This window comes from Narcine bancroftii, chromosome 14 (assembly GCF_036971445.1).
Source record: "Narcine bancroftii isolate sNarBan1 chromosome 14, sNarBan1.hap1, whole genome shotgun sequence".
In the NCBI taxonomy this organism is placed as follows: Eukaryota; Metazoa; Chordata; class Chondrichthyes; order Torpediniformes; family Narcinidae; genus Narcine; species Narcine bancroftii.
Window position 1 is genome coordinate 4,288,359 of NC_091482.1, and position 20,798 is coordinate 4,309,156.

Consider the following 20,798-nt stretch of genomic DNA (forward strand, 5'->3'; position numbering starts at 1 on the left):
GGAGGCTGCTACAGAAGGAACATTTAAAAGACTCTTCGACAAGCACGTGGAAGCAAGAAAAAGGGGGTTCAGGATGTGAGGTAGGAAAGGATTAGATTGTTGAGTAGGTTTATGTAAACTGGTTTATGTAAAGGGCCTGTACTACGCTTCAATATTCTATGGACTGAACAAATGAGCTCAACCCAGCCAAGAATTCAAGCCCGTGAGTGGCTAATCCACTCCCTGCAAGGAGTTAAGTTCTCCAAGGATTATTGGCCGACATTGGCTGAATATGGCAGCAACTTGTGTGAAGTCACGATCAGACTTGGTTGCTCTGTCAATCAAAATCCAACAATCTTAACGTTTAATAATCAGACTCAAAAAATAGGCTGTTTGACCAAAAGCAAAAGGAGTTTGAATACGATCTTCATAAGACAACTGGTATCTACTAATTAAGCCTTTATGTAGCCCAAGAAATTTCCTAGCTTTTGGAGTCAGAGAGAGAAAAAGATTCCAATTTTAAAAAGACTATGAAAACAAAAGCCAAAGCAGAATTCTGCAGCTCTCAGAAACAATCTATTAACTGAGTCATGAAATAATCAAGACGGGCAGATACACAAAAATCACTCTTGAAATTAGTGGTCTTCAGGTAGCACCATATGTGTAACAGCAGAAGGTTGGAACATCTTTCAGGGGAACCATCCTATCTTAAATCACACAGAAAAGAGGCCCTCAGTGAGGCCAAAATTTGAGAATTGTTTTCAGTTTTGGTCTTATGATCTGAGGAAGGACATGCTTGTTACTGAGACAGTACAGCATTTCCTGCGAGAGCAGGACTGATGTATGAGGAAAGACTGGATTGACTGGGGTCATACTCATTGGAATTTAGAAGAGCAAGAGGGTTCTCAAAAAGACATACAAAATTCTGTAGAACTAAACATGTCAGATGCACCAAGAATGTTCCCAATATTGTGGAAATTCAGAACAAGCGTGGAGGGTCAACATCTAAGGATAACGGGGTAAACTATTTAGGACAGGGATGAGGAAAAACCTCCGCAGAGAGGTGTGAACTTCCTACAACAGAAAATGGTTGAGGCCAGTTCATGAGATACGTTCAAAGAGTTGAAATTGGCCTTATGGATAACAAAATCAAGAGGTATGGAGAGAAGGCAGGAATAGGGTTCAATTGATACATGATCAGCCATGATCATGATTAAATGATGGTGTTGATCAAGGGGCCGAATGACCTCCTCTTGCACCTATTTTCTGTGATTTTATGATTCAATGGAAAAAAACAAGGTGTTTGCAGAAAAATAATCCTTCAACAATCTCATTACCATCAAGAGTGACGCTGTGTGCTCAGCGATATCTAAAGCTGAGGAGCTGCCAATGCTATTCAGGCCCACACAGCTTCTGAACTATTATTAGGAACAGTTGAGCAGCATTTTACATGTCATTTTTCAAGATTTCATAACTCTCTCTAAAGAGATTTCTCCTCATTTTTGTCCTAAATTAACTCATGTTTGCTCATCATTTCTAATGCCTGATTTCTTTTAATGTTTCAAATGCTTCTGCACTTTGCTCCGTGAACACAGAATGGAAAGTGCTGACACCAGTCTGAGCCATTAGACAGAGTGTATTAGTCCATATTTTGATATTTTCCAACAGTCTACAAACCTGTTTGGTACATCTATATTAATGACGCAGGTTTCCAACAGCTCTCCATAGAGATCTGTACATGTTCCAAGCAGCCATCTCTGATCATGTGACAAGCAATAACCAACAAAAAGAACATTGTACTTCTGGCTAGCTTCTCCAAATGTCTCCCCCAGTTCAGTCTGCTTATCCTTCACAGGAGCCAAAATAAATGGTGGGCTATAAATGCGTAAATACTCCGGCCTCTGTAGGGAAAAACAGACTTAGAATTAGGTTGTTTTAAATACCTCAACTCCACAAACAGCTTTCTAATTAAGTTCATTTCTTATTGTGCCATAAATACAAAACTGAGGTCCAGAGCTCCTTTTAAATCTTGAGTGTTACACTGGAGTCATCCCAATTCCAAACAGTGTCATAAAGATGAAGACAGCTTTGCTTTCAGTTATCTGGTGCACATTCCAAATCTCTATCTCCTCATATGCATAGAATGGTTATAGTAGTCACTCAATATACTTGAACTAAAGAGTGACCCCATTCCAAGATACTAGGTATTTGCAGAACTGCCTCAGTGCCAGTGAACCACCCAACATTCTTCAGCATTGCCGTTGTAGCAGGAGTGTCATGTAAGAAAGCGACCAATATCATAAAGAACTCCCTTTTTCATGGCCATCCTCTCTTCTCACTGCTACCTTCATCCAGAAGGAACTATGTTCATCCTCTCTTCTCACTGCTACCTTAAGCCAGAAGGGGCTAGGGTAGGGGTACAAACCAGTGGGACTAAGTAGAATAATAGTTCAGCACAGACTATAAGGGGTTAAGGGCCTGTTTCTGTCCTTTATCGTTCTATGGTTTGAAGGTACAGAAACCTGAAATATCTTAGTTCAAGGACATTTTTTTTCCAATCAGCTATCAGGCTCTAGAACTTTCCTGTGCTATCCTAACCATGATGAACATCACTTTTTTTTGTATTAAATGCAACTGAGTATAGTCTTTTATATACTTTTATTTCTCTTGTGTCGTCATTTATACCTATTGTTTGTTTGAGTATCTCATTGTGTATTGACTGTTGAGTATTGTTTGTGTCGCCCCAGCAAGAATTTCAATGCATCGAAACAATGTTCCTTCGTCTATGAAAATAAACTTCCACTATTCATAAGGACTAAAAGTGAAGCCAGTTACTGTCAGTTTAAATTATTGGCTTTAATTTTTTTTGCTTTTTTAGCCTTATTTAGTCTTGAGCTGGAAATGACACCCACAATGAGCACTGCTAATGCGCTTGGTAACTTTGATACCCATGTAATGTCAGGATCCATTAGCAATTCAATGGCACAGAAAACAACTTCGATAAATGTGAGATTATCTATTTTGATTCCAAAAACAAAGATCATTATTATCTGAACAAAGATAGATGGGGCATCTCCTTATTGGAGGAAAGATGTTCTTGCCATGGAAGGAGTGCCACAGATTCCTCGGGTAGTACAACTAAAACAAATATGATGGGCCAGTTTACGCCAACATCAGAATCATAATTTATTGTCATGAACATGTCACAAAATTCATTGTTTTGTGGTAACATTACTCTGCAAATATTGCTATAATATTACATTTTTAAAAATTCACTAGACTTTAGAAGAGCAAGAGTGGATCTTGTAGAAACCTTTATAATTCTAACAGGACTAGACAGACTAGATCAGCCACATTACATTTAAGTAAAAGCCTTGTTTTCTTTTCATCTCACATCACAAATATTTTTTTATGTAGCTGGTACAAGTATGGAAGAATCAAAACCTAACTGCTTCACAAGAAAGGGACCCATAAACTTTGAGCAGGACCCAAAGGGGGCCATAACCAAAAAAAAAAGATTGAGAATGATTGGACTAGAGACTGTAAGGATGTTCCCATGGCTGGAGAGTCTAGAGCCTAGGCTGTCAGCCTCAGATATGGTGTATGCTATTTAGAATCAAGATGAGGAGTTTTTTTTCACCCATAGAGAAGAATTCTCTATCACAGAACATGCCATTGGATTGGGTACATGACAAACTAGCCCAATGTGAAAAATCTAATCTATCCGTCTCTTGCTGACTGATGCAATCGAATAATTACAAGAGTAACAAATTCAATTTAGAGCTGAAGAAAGTAAACAGAAAATGTTATTGTTGCACATCAGTGACATTTGCCTGGGAGCCAAACAGACTACCATAGTATGTGTAGAATGCTAAATGAAGTTTTTGAATAAAACAGTCAAATGGATTACTTACATCTGGACTCTTTAAGGTGCTGTCTAAGGCCAGTCCTGGGCCAAAGCCAGTCAGTGCTTTGACAAAAGTGGAAGGTGGTAAGGATCTCCGACATTGGGTAAACACAGAAAATGCCAGCGATTTAAGGTGCTGAGAATAGAGGTGTCGATCATCATTTTTCACAGGTTGTAAAAGATACTGACATGGAACAATCTGTGAAGAAAAAAGAATGGAAATCTGGATGTGAATCTTGGCTCAGTTTTCTAGGATTCTATTAAATTTTAATCTGTCCTAGACTGAATAGACTCATCTACTCTTTCACCAGAACAACTAGATTTAAGAACACTAATTCTCCAATTATACCGTAAAACCCTTGTTATCCGGAATGCAACCAACCTGCAAAATAAATTGCAGAAAATAAACAGGTAAAAAAGCATTTAAAATCAGCGCACCACACTGTTAGTCTGCCAATCGAGCAACCGGAAAATTCACTTGTCCAGCATTTACCAATCCCCATGGGTATCAGGGCAACGGAAGGAAACAAAAAAGGTTTAAATTTCCATTTGTGAATACCAGAGGGACAAATAATGAGTAGCTGGAGAAACTCAGAGGGTCGGTCAAAAAGTGAAAGAACATGAAGAGTCAATGCTTTTCATCAAGATATCTATGAAATGAAGTGTTAGAGGCACATGAACTAATTCCTACATTATAAGCATGGTGACACTTCCAAAATAAGGCACATCTGCACTGTTCTGTGGAACAATGGCAAATCACAGAAAATCCATCTTTTGTTGGGTTGCAGTTCAGGTCTTCTCGTTTCTTGTCTAAATGGCTACTCTTTACACAAGAACTGCTAAAGCAACAGCCTGTGGCCACCAGGTGGAGTGAAGGGAGAAAAACCAAAAAGGCCAAGTCAATACAAGTCCACCGGGCCCATTCAACATTGAGCATTTGATAATCAGCAGAATCTGATTTCTTCAAATACATCTTTTTATTTTTTGTCCCTTGATTTGTAATAGCCCACAATAATTCTAATGCCAAGGGACCAGCTACTCAAAACCTACAAATAAAGATCAGTGCTGCATAAAAGTAGCAGAATAGAATCCTGAAATTACACAGAAACTGGCAAATTAATTTTAATAAAATGCATGAGATATCCTTTCTGAACCAAATTTGAAAACATTCCACATATTTTCATTGGTGCAAAGCCGGGAATAGTGGAAGAACAAAGAGATAACAGGATTTTTAAAAATAAATCTGACTAATAAAATGTCTGTATTTATACATAGGTATCTGTTCTAGAAGGATGTTTAAACCTTTGGTTAAATTACTTCTTAAGTTACACTGGAAATAAATACTTGTCGGTATAAAGAAATCGGGAGTATTAATAATTGCCTGAAACACAGAATCATGAAGTTTTTATCAAATATTAAGAATCTAACCAATAAAAGCAAGCAGATACTCTGTTGGTCTCAAGCCAGCTGCTCTTGGCCCTGAAAGTTTATTTACACATACACATAGATGCATTATTTTGTTCAGATTCTGAAAGGCAGAATATGTACATACAGTAAAAAAAAAAACCCTGTATCCAGCACCTGTGGAGATTGGCAGATGCCAGTTAAGAAGTGAATTTTCCGGTTGCTTGAGATTGTGTGTTGCGTAAATTAGCAAATTAACCATGAGGAGGCATCAATTTTTAAACCTGTAATTTTTTCTTATTTATTTTTGCAATTTTTTTTGCCGGTTGCTTGGGGCTGCCAGTTTCTTGAATACTGGATAATGGGGAGTTTACACTACAAGCGATAAAACTGTTCAAGCAAGTTGTCCACTCGAAACATTTCCAGTCTAACTAAACCTAGTGAATTTCAAAGTATTATTGATATATCACTGACTAAACAACTAGTTCCAAAAACAACAATAATTTGAAACGTTAATAGGGATACTAAATATTGCCACTGAATGCATGGGCATAAAGAATTCGCTGATTCTTCAAAGCAATGCTCACAAGATACGGAGGTTTTTCCAGAATAGTGGCACTAGATATCAAGAGTGGATGTGAGAATTCCTTCACATTAGATCAATATTAATGGACCCAAACACAAGGATGTGAATGAAATAGAGGCAGGGTAGGAACATTAGAATGGAGAAGCAAGGAGATTTAAAAGGCAGGTCTTGAGGTTTAGAAAATGCTGAATATATTTGTTAAGTAATAATAAACTACATACAAGAAATACTTAAATCATATGCTTTATTTGCAGGCTTTAAAAGGATTGAGAAGAAAGTATCCCGGTAGTTTTCCCAACTTAACATGGTCAATAAAAACAATACTGAAAATGGGCAGCACCCAATGGAAAGAAAACAGAATTAATGTTTAAGATTGATGACCTTAATGAAGTGGGAACAAGGATTAGGTTTTGAAACCACAAGCATATATGCAGCCACTGGAGCCACACAAACTGAGCATCCTTGTGTAGGTTATTAATAATACTGTTGATAACAGCTTCCATAATTTTCCTGACCACTGAAAGTAGTTTAATTAAGTGGTAAGTAGCCAATCTCACAACTGGATTTAACTTGCTTTTTGTAAACAGATCATTTCTATTTTCAACATTATCAGGTTGATATTATTATCACTGTACAGTAAAACTCCAGCAATTCGACTCTGATGGTGTTAGACTGACAAATTTTCTAGATAATTAGTTATTTTGCCTATTAATATCCCAACATACTTTTAATCTCTGTTTAATGTTATACAGTAATATAATAAATATTCTTAATGAACTGGGAAATTCAAAGGAGCCTCCCAATGAATTCAAAAGGAACACGAGAAATGTGGATCCAGAGAGCCAGATACCATAGTGATGGATCTCCAAGCAATCAGATCATGGATAATAAGAGTGTTACTGTAGTCGGGATTATTATGAAAATAGCATATAAAAGAAAACACTAGTATTGGGCTGTGTCGATGTAGATCGCTGAGAGATGACGTGTTCATCAAATTTGGTGGAAATTCATACAGGAAGGATAAGGGAGAATAAATGTGGTGCAGTTGGATTTTCAGTTCTTTGTAATTAATGTGTTACTGAGATTTACTAAAATTAGTACAAGGTAACTAAAAGTTGGGATTTTCCTCCTTCCACCCATTCTAGATAAAACAAAGGCCAGGGGAATATAAGCAAATATTAATGAACAAATTGGTTTTTAACATGCCCTTCCAAATTTTATCTTGCTGTAATCAAAAGCATCCAGTGCTCCAAAGATATCTTTTAAATCACTGTAATATTGGACAATCTTTTGAATTACAAATAATTTTCCAACACATGAAACAAACATCATCAAGTGTATTGAGTGGGTTTCACAAGCACATTTTGGCTTGGTTTCAAATGACGATACAGCTCAGACTTGGAGGAGACGTTCTTTGAATGCGAAATCTTGCAACAATACAAAAGGAATCATCCATATTGTGAAAGACGGTGTAAAAGTTTCTCTTCAGTCATTCTGAATTTTAAAGAATTGCACCCACCTGAACAGATATTGCGCTTTTGATGGGTTGGGGTAAGAAATGGATCATCTCTAAGTAGCAACGCAATAGCCCGAGTGCCCAAACATTTGAAGACGACGAACTTTCATCCTCAGTGTTATAGGTAAAAGGATCCACAATGTATACAACAATAGATGGTGGGTATGTGACAGCATGGGATTCCCCCTCTGTAGGGACCCCAATTTTATCTCTTTCCATGGTGCTGCAATGCAAATAAAAAGAATCAGAATCAGTACAAGATCTGCACGTTATTAACCAAAATGAATCAGTTGGTCAGTCCAAAACGAGGAGCATAATGGCGCATGGATGATATGATGATATAGCATTTAGTCCTGCTGACACACACCTCAACTGATTCAAGTCGATCCCAACCTTGGGTGCTCCCACTACAATCTTGCAAGTTTCCTCTAGGTGCTTCCATTTCCTCCCATATTCTAAAGATCTGCTGGTTGGTCAGTTAACTGGCTACTGATAAGCTGTGTAGGTGGGTGACAGAAGAATCAGAGGGGAGTTGATGGGTTTCAGGGAAATATTGAGGAATGAACAATCAGAAATCTCTGCGAGCTAGCCTATGCTACATTGCACAGAAGCGTAAGGCTACTGCTTTCATTTCAGGATAAGAATTTATTGCCATGACATTCAGTGTTTTGCAGCAGCATCGTGCAAACATTCTTATTATTATAACCATCGTACAACATTACTATATAAAAAAATAAGTGCATGAAAAGTAAGGCAATGTCTGTGGTTCACTGATTATTCAGGAATCTGTTGGCAGTGGGGAAGAAGCTGTCCCTGTGTCGCTGAGTGCTCGTCTTCAGGCTCCTGTACCTTTAACTTTTACCCGATGGTAGTAGAGTGAAGAGGGCATGGCCAGGTGGTGGGGGTCTTTGAGGATAGAGGCTGTTTTTTCAAGACACCACCTCATGTTGATGTCCTCGATGGAGTGAAGCTTGCCTATGATCTACGATTCTATGATCCAAATCAAATTCACAATGAAGGAAAGGAGTCTGAAGAATTGGAATAGCTTAAGACAATCAATTTAGCCAAGTTCATAGTTGTGAAAAAAAAATCCTAACTTGATTTTGTCCGTTAAGGATGGCAGATATGGCAAACATCAACAACATCTCAAATGATATTCTGTGAGGCTGGGATTATAAAATGTCACATCATTGGTAGCAGTTGAGGGAGTTTCATGTCATCCCCACACTGGTATCAGTAATGCCTGGAAAATAATTCATTCTTTTTCAACACATTAAGAATTTATTTAAAATCAGCTACACTATTTTCTCTGGCCACCCCAAAGCACATTCTCTGTCATGGATGTACAAAGACTTGTACTGCCAGGTCTCTTATTTTACTACCCAGAAATGTATTAGTACCATATAACATATTACAACATATAACATATTACCATACAGCACAGAAAATAGGCCATTTGGCCCTTCTCGTCTTATTCTGTGACCTCTACCATTATGCTGCACAAGTTTTTTTAAACTCTTTTTGGCTCCTTTATATCCAGATTTAAAACCAGAACAAGAAAAATATTTATCCACTTTGGGGTTCCTTTAGCGAACATTGTCTTTACAGAAAAACAAAAACAACAATTTTATCTCCAGCTCATCAAAATAGAGAAAATAACCCCAACTCTCCCCTATCTAAAAAGGGAGTTAAAAAAAGACAAAGTTATGAATCAGCAAGCCAAAAGACATTGGAGCTGAAGTAGACCATTTGGCCCAACAAGTCCACCTTGCCATTCCATCATGAGCTGATCCATTCTACCATACAGCCCCACTCCCCTGCCTTCACCCCAGAACCTTTGCCACTCTTACTATTCCATATACCTATCAATCTGTCTTAAATACACCCAACCACCTGCCCTCTGCAGCTGCACCTGGCAGTAAATTCCAGAGGTTCACCACTCGCTGGTTGAATTCCTCTGCATCTCTTTTTTAAATGTGGGCCCTTCCATCTAGAAGTTACGTCCTCTTGTTGTAGACTCCTTTACCACGGGTAACAACTTTGCCACATCTACTCTGTCCAGACCTTTCAACATTCAAAATGCTTCCACGAGGGCCTCCCCTCATTATTCTGAACAGCATGGAATACAGTAAAGAGCAATCAAACTCTGCTCATATGCTAATCCCCCTCAGGAATTATTCCAGGAATAATTCTTGTAACTCTTCTCTGAACCTTCTCCAATGCCAATATATCCTTTCTCAAATAAGGACCCAAGGAGAGTTCTGTCACACATAAAAAGTTTCAAAGCTTATGTGATGAATCCAGTAATCCGTTATTAACAGTTGTTCAGATTGGCATAGATTACGATCTGTATTCTACAATAACCCTGTATTTTGTGTGACTGTCAGGGAAAAAAAAAATCACAGGGAGAAGTGATTTTCTGTGACAAGCAATAGGGCAGCATTACTAATACCCGATTCATCCCACACTAATAGACTGAGTGTTGTCAAAAAGTCTGGACTACATTTTTTTTATGTTTATCTGATGTATGTTTTTAAGGCTATGTAACGCCCTGGGATAACTGATCCGAAAGAACAGATGTAATGGCACATACTGTAAATCACTCAAGTTAGATGGTTTCTAAATATTTCAGACTCCAGCTCAAATGGCTTTTATATTCTAAATTAGATTTTATATATTTTTGTAGCTCTATGATTAAAAACACTTACCTAGAAAAGGAATCTACATTCTTTAAAATGTATACAAATGTACCAATAACAAAAAAGGCTGTTTGAAGATGCATTTCACTTAAAACTATTGTTTTAAAACTATTGTTGCCCTTATCTGTTAGTATCAAAGAGCACACAAGGAAACTGACAAGCCCCAGTTAGACCACATCGGCTGTGCTGAGAGCAACTTTCAATTTCATTACACTCTGACTTGTGCATTGTGGATGGTGGAAAGACTTTTGGGGTGTCAAGAGGGGAGATGCTCAATGCAGGATACCCAGTCAATGACTTGTTCTAATATCCATGTATTAACGTGGCTGTCTCAGTTGCATTTCAGGTCAATGCTGATTTCCTATACATCAATAAATGAGGCACATGGCAAGGGTAATGTCATAAATGTCAAGGAGAGGTGGTTATTTGGGCGCACATAATTCTGACTTGGAAATGTATTTTACACCAATATCCTCACTGGGTCTAAATCCAAGGATTCTTGATCAAACAGCATTGTAAGAGCACCTGCTCATGAGCAGTTTAGCCATGCCCAGGTACTAAAAATTAAATAAATTCCAGAAATCCAGACCACCCAAGAAGTCAGAACCTCAAACTTTTTTTTTAATTTAGAAGGCTTTGTGTGCGTGCGTAAGCGCCACAGATATACATAACACGCTTTTTTGTTGTCGTGTAAAAATTTTATATTTTCATTTTTGTCAAATGTTGACTTCATTTTTCTTTAAAACTACTCATTTTGACAATGAATCATGTTAGGGATTAGGGAACTCCAATTTACCTGTTCATCTCTTCATTCCTCCTTACATTTGAATTTTAAAAGTACTCCTGAGAATCCGGAATGTCCTAAAATCAAGACCGACCCAATCCCGAGTAGTTTGGATTTTAGGATTTTTACTGTAGTTGTGGAGGAGAAGAGGCCTATTAAAACTGAAATGTGCCTTTTTGTCGATGAAAGCTCGTTCTTGGATCAGGAAGGAAACCAGCTTTGTTTTTATCTGGTTCACATCCAAAATGAATAACCGATATCCCCAATACTTGCATGCAATATTGTCTGCACAGTTAAGGTGAATATTTGTAAATGCCAAATTAAATATTCCCATCTCTCTAACCTCTCTGGAGGATCCTGGTGCTGCTGCCCTGCTCCAGCTGTTGCTGAGTCACCAGATGTTCCAGTATTCTGTTGCGACAGTTGTCCACTCTGGGCGGTTGATCCCTGCGTTGTCACAGCGCTGGAGGAGTTGTTCAAATGTGCAAATGATGAAAAGGAGGAAGACTGTTTTACAACAGATGGTGCACTGGCCAAGGGTACACTCACGGTGGAAGCAGCAACTGTGGAGGCTACAGCACTGTTTGTTAAAGTACAGGCCAATACAGGAGTGGAATTAGAGGCGGCAGCGGATGAAGGTCCAGTAGAACTCTGTAATGGAGTCTGAGAAGCAGTGGACCGATTGGGTGGAGAAACCGGGTTAGGTTGTGACAACAAAGAGCTATCCAGTGTTTGACCAGCAAGATATGGGCCTGAAACAAGAAAATACAATTATTTTAAAATGTTGAGCGTGGTTGCAACTTCTCACAAAATGCATAAAATAAAACAATATTAATTTCAAATCTCTCAAACGTTGACCAAAAGGGGAAACACGGTTCAAACACTATTACAGCGCCAAAGATCGGGACTGGGGTTCGAATCATGCTGCACTGTCTGTCTATAAGGTGCTTGTATGTTCTCCCAGTGGGTTTTCCCCGGGGACTCCGATTTCCTGGTCAATTGTAGGTCAATTGGGTGTAATTGGGGCAGCATAAGGCTAGTGGGCCAAAAGGGCCTGTTACCGTGCAGTATGTCTAAATTTAAATTTTAAAACTACTTGGAGAAAATATTTTTAAAGTTCTGTAAATCTCCCATAATCCTTGAAGGAAAGGATAAATTCTGGTGAAGTTTATGATCAAGGTCTTTTGACAACTGCCCTTTACTATAAAGTTAACTTTTTTGTAGATAGGGAGAAAGTTAACTTTTTTGGAGATACTGCCTTCTGGAATATATTTGATATTTAATATTAATATTTGAAATGAATGTCAAAGGACAAGTGAAAGGAAGTGAAAGAGCCAAGTTAAACAAGAAAGTCTGCAGTCGTTAGGGTCGAGTGCAAGAGACAAATGTGGTGGAGAAACACAACAGGTCACACAGCACCCATAGGAAGTAACCATACCCAACGATGATCCCAGGCCCGAAACGTTGGTTATCCTTTCCTCCCTATGGATGCTGCATGACCTGCAGAATCTCTCCAGCACATTTGTATATTGCAGTCAAACAATCCTAAAATTTTTCTTCAAGCTTGTCCTAAAGATAGCAATGATGAGAATTCTGCCTCCTTTGCAAAGCATAAATTCCATTTTTAATGGCTGATTTAATGGCAATCAGCCAATAGGACCATTCAAAATCAAGTTAATAGTTCACTTTATAATTATCTGACAAGAAATTATAACATGACCTTTACTTTATTCACAAGTACTCACCTAAATCATGTTTGCACACTTGAGCGTAAAGTTTCAGTTTGGAAAATGCTTCACTGCTCGTGTTGACACATTGCTGAGAGAACCAGTCATTTCCCGGCTGCTCTGCAATTTTCAAGGCTGCTTTGGTCCCCACTTTCATGATGCCATCAGGAAGGAATTTTGAGATGGGCCTGTGTTGCCCAAGTCTGCAGGACTACATTTCAAATAAATGTTTTTTTTTAAATTCTCAGCAATCATCTAGCAATGAAGTTTGTATTTAAGCTGCCATTTCGTCAACTTCAGAGCCAAAGGAATTTAGCTATTAAATATTTAGATACATTTGCATAAATGATGACTTACTTCGTAGACTGCACTGAGATCTCGAAAAAAACTTCTTGCTCCATTTAAAAGCGCTTCATTTTCTGGACATACCACCACATACCCAATGTCCCTCTGTGATCCAAATGGCTCAAGGAGCAGCTTCTCCCAGTATGGCAATGCAAATGGAGACAAGACCAGAAAATCACACTCATACCCCAGCATAAATGTTGGGATAGGCAATGGCTCTGGAGACTCATCTGTACCTGTGTGAGGAAAGAGTCTATTAATCGATTAATTTAGAACTTCCACTCGATCAATTAAGTATTGCTTTCTGTATCTGCATCTTTATAAAGACAGTCAGGTTGACAATATGTATTTCACCAATAGATAAATAATAGAAATAACTGCTTAGCAGTTCGAGGCGCATATTTGGGGATAAGGAAGTGTCAGCATTTTGGCAAGTAGCATAAACTAGATATAAAATTCTAACTTGGAAACAAGAGCTTTTGCTTCATCCAATCAAGTAGTCCTGCTATTGGCATGTGTACTATAAAAGCATCTCAAACAACGCTGCAGAATACTCTGATACTAAACGTGGAATAAGACCTCTTTCAAACATACAAGAAACTTGGAATCTTCATGTGATGATGTGGGCAATTATTTTGGTTTCTTGCCCCTTTGTTTTTCCAACGCAATACAGTCACTTATCCTGTTGTTTCCAAATAGGGCTGGTATAGAACAGTTACCACAATTACTTAGATAAGATAGTAGACAAAAGCATCTCATTCGTAAGAACTTGAAATCACAATATTGCCAAAACTTCTCCAAGAAAAAAGAAAATGCTCTGAGAGATTTTTTTTGCATGATCAGCATAAAGAGCGACTTAGAGTAAAACATGAAAGTCTGCAGACACATTGCTTGAAAGAAAAACACAATTAAGGAGAAACTCAGCAGTTCGCTGTTTGACCTGCTAAGTTTCTCCAGAATTGTGCTGAATCTGGCACTCTTTCTCAAGTCACAAGGTGTGGGTTCAAATCGCACCCCAGAATTCTGAACTAACAACCTATGTCGATTTCAATGCAGAAGTGAGAAATTTCCAAAAAGGATTCTAAACAAAACTCATCCAAACTCTCGGGTTACCGTTTTAAAAAAATCAATAGCCCTTTTAAAGGAGCAGGTGAGCTCGTGACATAACTTTGATTATCTTTTATTATGCACTAACTTGCTTATTACTAAACATTTCATTTGGCTGTGAAGTATTTTTTAAGCATCCAAAGATACACCTACTAATACAAATCCTTTTGGTACAAAATCTACCACTAGAACCACTGTATGATAGTTGAGTGAAAGGCAAGGACTTGGGGGAACTCCAATTGTGTTCTGTCTGGAAGAAGAGGGATTGACAGTCCTTTGAAGAAATAGAGAAATAAGAGAGAGGGCTTGATCAACTGCGGTTGAGGGGAAACTACGTTTCCTATAAGACAAGGACATTTCAGAAGCCCTTATCTGTGGAGGAGATACAGGACTGGTCCATAAATTCAAGTCTTAAATTGTAGCAAGGTTAATTTTGATGACATTAGACAAAAATCGACAAAGGTTAATTGAGAGAGATTGCTTCTACTAAAAGGATAGGGAGCATTCAGGGACATGTCCTGTTGAAGAGTCAAGAGCAAAGCTAGCAATATTGGGGAACCTTGGATGACCAGAGATGTTGAGGCTCTGGTCAAGAAAATGGAGATTCATGCAGGGATATAAAGGCGAGATCAAATGAATCCCTTGATGAATATCAAATACAAGAGGGAACTCAGGAGGGCAAAGAAGAAACACAAGAGGGCTCTGGCAGATAAGGCAAAAGACAATCCAAAAAGATTCTACAAGTATGTTAAGGGGGGGGGAAAAGAGGAACAACCGAGAAATGGGCTACTCAAAGGTTGTCTGTGTGAGGAGCCACAGTAGATCGGTTGGATGCCTCCATTTTACTCATACCTTGATGAAGGGCTTAAGCCTGAAATGTTGGTTATGTATCTTTATCTTTGCTATATAAAGAACGCTGTTTGTCCTGCTGAGATTCACCAGTATTGTTTTTAAGATCATCGGTGAGTAGTACCTCTCGTTATTTATAGAGAGGCATGGAAGCTAGGTCATACAGAGAAGTAAATAATGATGCCTTGAAGAGCGTCTGTCATAGAAGGAGTCGACAATCTAAAAGAGATAAATTTCTGGAGCAAGATCAAATGTATTGACATTATGAGAAGTTAACAAAGAAATTTCAGGAGTTCTGGCAGTAATCCTCGTAACATTTATGTGTTTTTTTAATATACAATTAAGGTATTTTTTCCATTCAAAAATGTCTTTCTACCTTCCGGAGTGGTCGTTCACATGCAACTCCAAATCTCCGGAGCACAGCACAAGTTTTGATATAGAATCTGGAGTGCAGGAATTCCATAGCTGGAAATGGGGACACCACTGTGTTGACATCAACCGTGACGTACAACATACGAGCGATGTACAGCGTCACTGCATCGATGTCGTCAGTGACATCATTCATCTGCGTCCCAAAAGCCACTAGACAGAAGAGCAAAATGGCTCTTGATCTACTTATCCTGTTATGCCAGCATAACGTTATTTAAACAAACCTTAATTTCATGCGTTTCTTGCATGCCTTTTTTTTACTAGACTGCCTGCAGTTCAGTTTAGACTGCAGGCAGTCCACAATAATATCTAGGGGGTGTCAGAGGGAAAATTTCAAAACAGGAATGAGTTACTCGTTTCCTTTCCGATCTTTTTACATAAATTGCGTTCTGGGAATTTGGGAATCATTTCCCAGAATGCAATGGCTGTGTTAAAAAAAACATAATTGCTCACCACAGATTAGATGCTGGAAGAATGGAGGGTGCCGAATATTCTGCCTTTGTTTCAGAAAGGCTGCAAGGACAAGTCAAGGACAAGCCATGGAACTCCAGGCTGGTGAGTCTGAGCAAGATACTGCAGTGGACTTCGAGGAACAGGATCTCCACACATTTGGAACGACAAGGACTGATTAGGGATCGTCAGCATGACTTTGTGCATGGAGAAATTGTCTTACGAGTTTGATTGAGCTTCTTGAAGAGGTAAGCGAGAAGACTTAAGGAGAGGGGGATCCTGCATGGAAGGTTCGTCTGGAAAGTTAGGTAGCATGGGATCCAGGATTAGCTGGAAAATTGGATAAAGAATTAGCTGATGATAGAAAACCAGAAGGTGGGAAGGTGATAGTGGGTTATTATTCAGATTGGAAGCCAGTGACCAGTGGTGTGCCACTAATACAAGTGCTGGGTCCACTATAGTTTACCATCCATGTTAACAGATGAATGACAACATAGTTAGCATGGCTAGTAAGTTTGCAGATGACACCATAAAATGGTGGTATAATCTGCAGTGGAGGCTATTTGAGAACTGGGAAAGGATAGATAACCTGGGAAAGTGGGCCAAAGAATGATATGTAGAACTGCATCTAAAAAAGTGCTAGGCATTGTATTTCATTCAGTTAAACCATGGCAGGCTTTACAAAATGAATGGTATGGCCAAGAATACTGTAGAACAGATAGACAGGTACATAACTCCATGAAACTGGCAACAGAGGTAGACAGGATGGCAACAAAGGAGTATGGCTTCAGTGATTGATACAGAGGTGGGGTGCCACATTACAACTGTACAAGACATTGATGGAGCATTGTCTGCAGATCTGATCACAAAGCTATAGAAAATATATCATTCAACTAAAAAGAATGCAGAAAGATACACAAAAATGTTTCCACAACTGGCAGCCTTAAATTCTAAGGAGAAGTTGAATAAGTTGGGAAGTTTTCTCCCTCAAGCACAAAGAGTGAATGGATATTCATAGCCTTTTTCCCCCAGCCTAAAATTACAGGCCAAAGATTTAAGGTGAGATAAGGCAAAGCAGTGAGGAAGAAGCGATATCTGATATAATTAACAGGAGTAAGCACATTTTTTCCAAGTAAAGAAGATGCCTGTCCCTAGCAGAATCTTCATTCCCAAGCCATCAGTTTCCCTGTACTTTGCCAAAAATTACACTAGACTAGAGTAGTACAGGACAACACCTCGGTTTAACTGCTGCAGGAATTTTCAAGATGTATTTATTATTTCTGGAACTGAACAGTCCCAACTTTTTGTTGGCTCAAAACTTCAAGAAAATGCAACATTCCCAGGACTCTTGGAAATCCCTGGCTATTGATGGTTCAAAGCAGAGAAGGAGGATTTTATGTGATACTGAGATCCTTCAACCCATGCATTGGAGACATTATAATTAGCAGGAAGGGGGGCATTGACTCACCAGACACCTCCTCCCCATCTGTGAAAGCCTGAGGTTTGCACATTGACTTCATCAGTCATCTTGGAAATCAACTCCAAGTTCAACAGGAATGCCTAACAAAATGACTTCAACCCAGCAATGCTCTTCAATTCTGGTTTCTTGATCCCCAAATTTAATTATTCAGGCTTGATGCTACACCTTCAGATGCCAAGGACCTAAATTTCTTTCCTCTTTGAGATCAATCGGTTGACCAAGCATTTCCTATATACCAGCTAATAGTTCAGTCCAATTTTGTATGCTCAAGTACCTTGAGGTGAGTTGCTACATTAAAAGTTGCCATGTAAGCACAACCTGCTATTGATAGTTATAATTTCATGATGGGTTTACCCAGATTCGATTAATTACTGCTCTTGAAAGTTATATTAACATATTGCAAACATTTCTCTTTGAATGGTAAAGAGCTAACGTGGAAGGTGTTTTACCATAAGAACCCCGGCCAGCCAATTTATGGAATTGCTGCCAAGTGAGGGGCCCTTGCACATGCTGAATGCTCTCCCATGACCTGACTGCTCGCTTCTTTTGAATGGCATCCTGCAGAACAGGTTGAAGTGAAAGAAGCAGGCGCAAAAGATCTTGTGAACACAGCATGCTGACGTCCACAGCTAGAAAGAGAAAAAAATCAAAATGTTACTGGCATAAACAGGAACCCTCAAAATTTCAGAATTAATAAAGCTTCCGTTGAGGTTAATACATTATTTGTATTAACACCAAGCAAATATTTCACTATTTTAAATAGACATTAACCTGCTTGATTTAATATGGATCAACATTTTAATTAATTAAACAGTTAAGTTCAGATACAAAGTGTTCTTCATTTCTGGTGGCATTTTTAAGGATCCAAGAACATTTAATATATGCAATAAAAAGAAAAACATCCTGATTTAAAAACAAGAGAAGTACTTTATATTTTATAATCTTACATTTGCTCGCTCATATCAGCAAATTACTATCAGGTGGCATTACAATAAAAATAGGTTGGAACCACTACACTGCTGTCTGCAGCTGAGAGAAAACATAATACAAGATCTTACCCAATTCTAAAATATAAAATGATTATACAGTGGCATAAACTTCCAACATCTGAAGAAATAGACAAAAGAGGGAAACGCTTACAAGTATTTTCTGTCCAAATGTTTAAGTGACCTAGCCAGTTCTTACCACTTGACCTAGTTATCCACTGCCTCTTGAGATGCAAAATGTATAACTGCTTTTGCATACAAAAGCATCTACTCTCCAAAGTAGTACAATAGTTTCATGCTCTGAGGAAATTTTGTGTTATCCCAAGGATATAAAAAGCAATATATCTAACCAGGTCTCTCTTCTTATTTATTATATGTGTCAAAACAACTCCAAACCAACAATAAAATAGCCTGAAGATCAGGAAAGCATCAAAATTTGCTCAAATAAGGGGATTGTGCAGGGGTGACAGGCATTGAGTGAAGGAGTTACCGTGGTACAAAATGTTGGTTAGATCGCAAATGGATTTCGACTTACCTTTCAGGTCACCAGATGAGAGGAAGGATGTGATTAAGCAAAAGGAGTGCAGAGAAAAGATCAATCTGTTGGGTGGATGGAGTAGTAAGGAGTTATTGGATAGGCTGGGACTGTTTTCACTGGAGTGAAGGGAGCTCAGAGATTTATAAATTGATGAGGAGCATAGATTGTGTACACAGTAACAATTCCTCCCCCCACACCATGGTGAAGGGAAAAAAAATAAAAGCCTGAGGGGCAAGTTTCTCCACACAGAGATGATGGATATATGGAATAACCAGCCAGAAAAAGAGGTAGAGGCAGCTAAAATGACAAAATTTTAAAAACATTCAGCCAGTTACATGGATAGGAAAGGTCCAGAGGGACATGGTTCAAATACAGACAAATGGAACTACTTTTGATGGACATCTTGGTCAGCATGGACAAGTTGGACAACAGGGAATGTTTCAATGCTACATAACTCTGACTCTACGTTACAAAACATTAACTATGAGCACAATCCATCAAGCAAAATACATCTAAAAATCATTTCTATCATCAAGTAGATGGTTCATTAAAAATTCTCAGCATTCAATTTTTTGTTGAAAGAAAATATGGTAAATGGAATGAAACAATAAATACGACAGGACCATGTGGTGGAAGATAAAGGGTGATGCTTGAACCATAGAACACTACAGCATAGAAACAGGCCCTTTCGGCCCTTCTTGTCTGCATCAAACCTTTTTTTGCCTAGTCCCACTGATCTGCACCCAGTCTAGAACCCTCCACACCCTCCCATCCATGTACCTGTCCAAATTCTTCTGAAATGTTAAAATTGAGCCTGTACTCACCACTTCAGCTGCCAGCTCACTTCCACCCATGTTTCCAGTAAATTTTTCCCCTTTCACTCTTAACCGATGTCCTCTGGTTTGTATCTCACCTACCCTCAGAGGAAAAAAAATCGACCTACATTTACTCTATCACCCTCATAATTTTAAATACCTCTATCAAATCTCCCCTCATTCTTTTACACCCCAGGGAATAAAATCCATGTTTAACCTTTCCCTAACTCAGTTCCTGAAGTCCAGGCAACATCCTAGTAAATCTTCTCTGCACTCTTTCTATCTTATTGATATCTTTCCTGCAGTTAGGTGACCAAAACTGCACACAACACTCCACCTCACCAATGACTTACACAACTTTACCATAGCATCGTAACACCTGTACTCAATATTATAATTTATGAAGGCCAATATGCCAAAAGCTCTCTTTACATCCCTATCCACATACGATGCCACTTATAGGGAACTTTGTATCTGTATTCTCTGATCCCTCTGTTCTACCGCACTCTCAGTGGCCAACCATTTACTGTGAACGTCCTTTCTTGATTTGTCCTTCCAAAATGCAACACCTCACACTTGTGCATTAAATTCCATCTGCTATCTTTCAGCCCATTTTTCCAGTTGCATTCTCAAAATTTCACCTTTGACGGTTGAGCAGGGGATTTTATAAAAAGGGCAAAAAGAAACTGGTGTTTATGAACCTTAAATGTATAAATAAAACAAGTATCTAATATTAAAAACTTGATTGCTAACATTAAAGCATGCTTAGCTGCTCTAATCAGAAGCTATTTAAATAGTTGATCATTTGACGATCTTTTTCAGAATTGAAGAATCAACTGCCAAATTATTTGTTTCATGATATTTATCATTATTTAAACAAAATGGTCAAGAAAAGAAAATAACATTTTTTAATTAATTGAGAATTAACAAGATTACAAATGGAAATCTGCTACATCCTTTTTGTTTTATCACTAAAAAAAAAGTAACTAGAAATAAAGAGCTATTGGTTCGAAATTATTATTAATAATAATAAAACTAAGAAACTGCCCATCATAACAAGAAAACACGTTAATGGCTCGGTAGTGGAGGGCACGAAGTTCCTCAGAATCCACTTAGGAAGTGACCTATCCTGGACACGTAACATCTCCTCAATTGTCAGGAAGGCACAACAGCAAATACAGTTCCTTAGAAGGCTAA

The 20,798-nt window shown here is 38.4% G+C and overlaps 1 protein-coding gene across 4 annotated transcripts in view; it reads right to left on the minus strand.

Moving 5' to 3' along the window:
• Positions 1 to 20,798, minus strand: part of med13a (mediator complex subunit 13a) — a 177,269-nt gene that overhangs the window by 11,874 nt on the left and 144,597 nt on the right. For all 4 annotated transcript variants that reach the window (XM_069911718.1, XM_069911717.1, XM_069911716.1 and 1 more), the window contains 7 exons: positions 17,712 to 17,891; positions 12,960 to 13,183; positions 12,621 to 12,813; positions 11,219 to 11,627; positions 7,396 to 7,615; positions 3,894 to 4,085; positions 1,657 to 1,880 (listed from right to left, as the gene is read on the minus strand). In XM_069911718.1, coding sequence (XP_069767819.1) covers positions 1,657 to 1,880; positions 3,894 to 4,085; positions 7,396 to 7,615; positions 11,219 to 11,627; positions 12,621 to 12,813; positions 12,960 to 13,183; positions 17,712 to 17,891 — 1,642 coding nt within the window. The remainder of the gene's footprint in view (positions 1 to 1,656; positions 1,881 to 3,893; positions 4,086 to 7,395; positions 7,616 to 11,218; positions 11,628 to 12,620; positions 12,814 to 12,959; positions 13,184 to 17,711; positions 17,892 to 20,798) is intronic.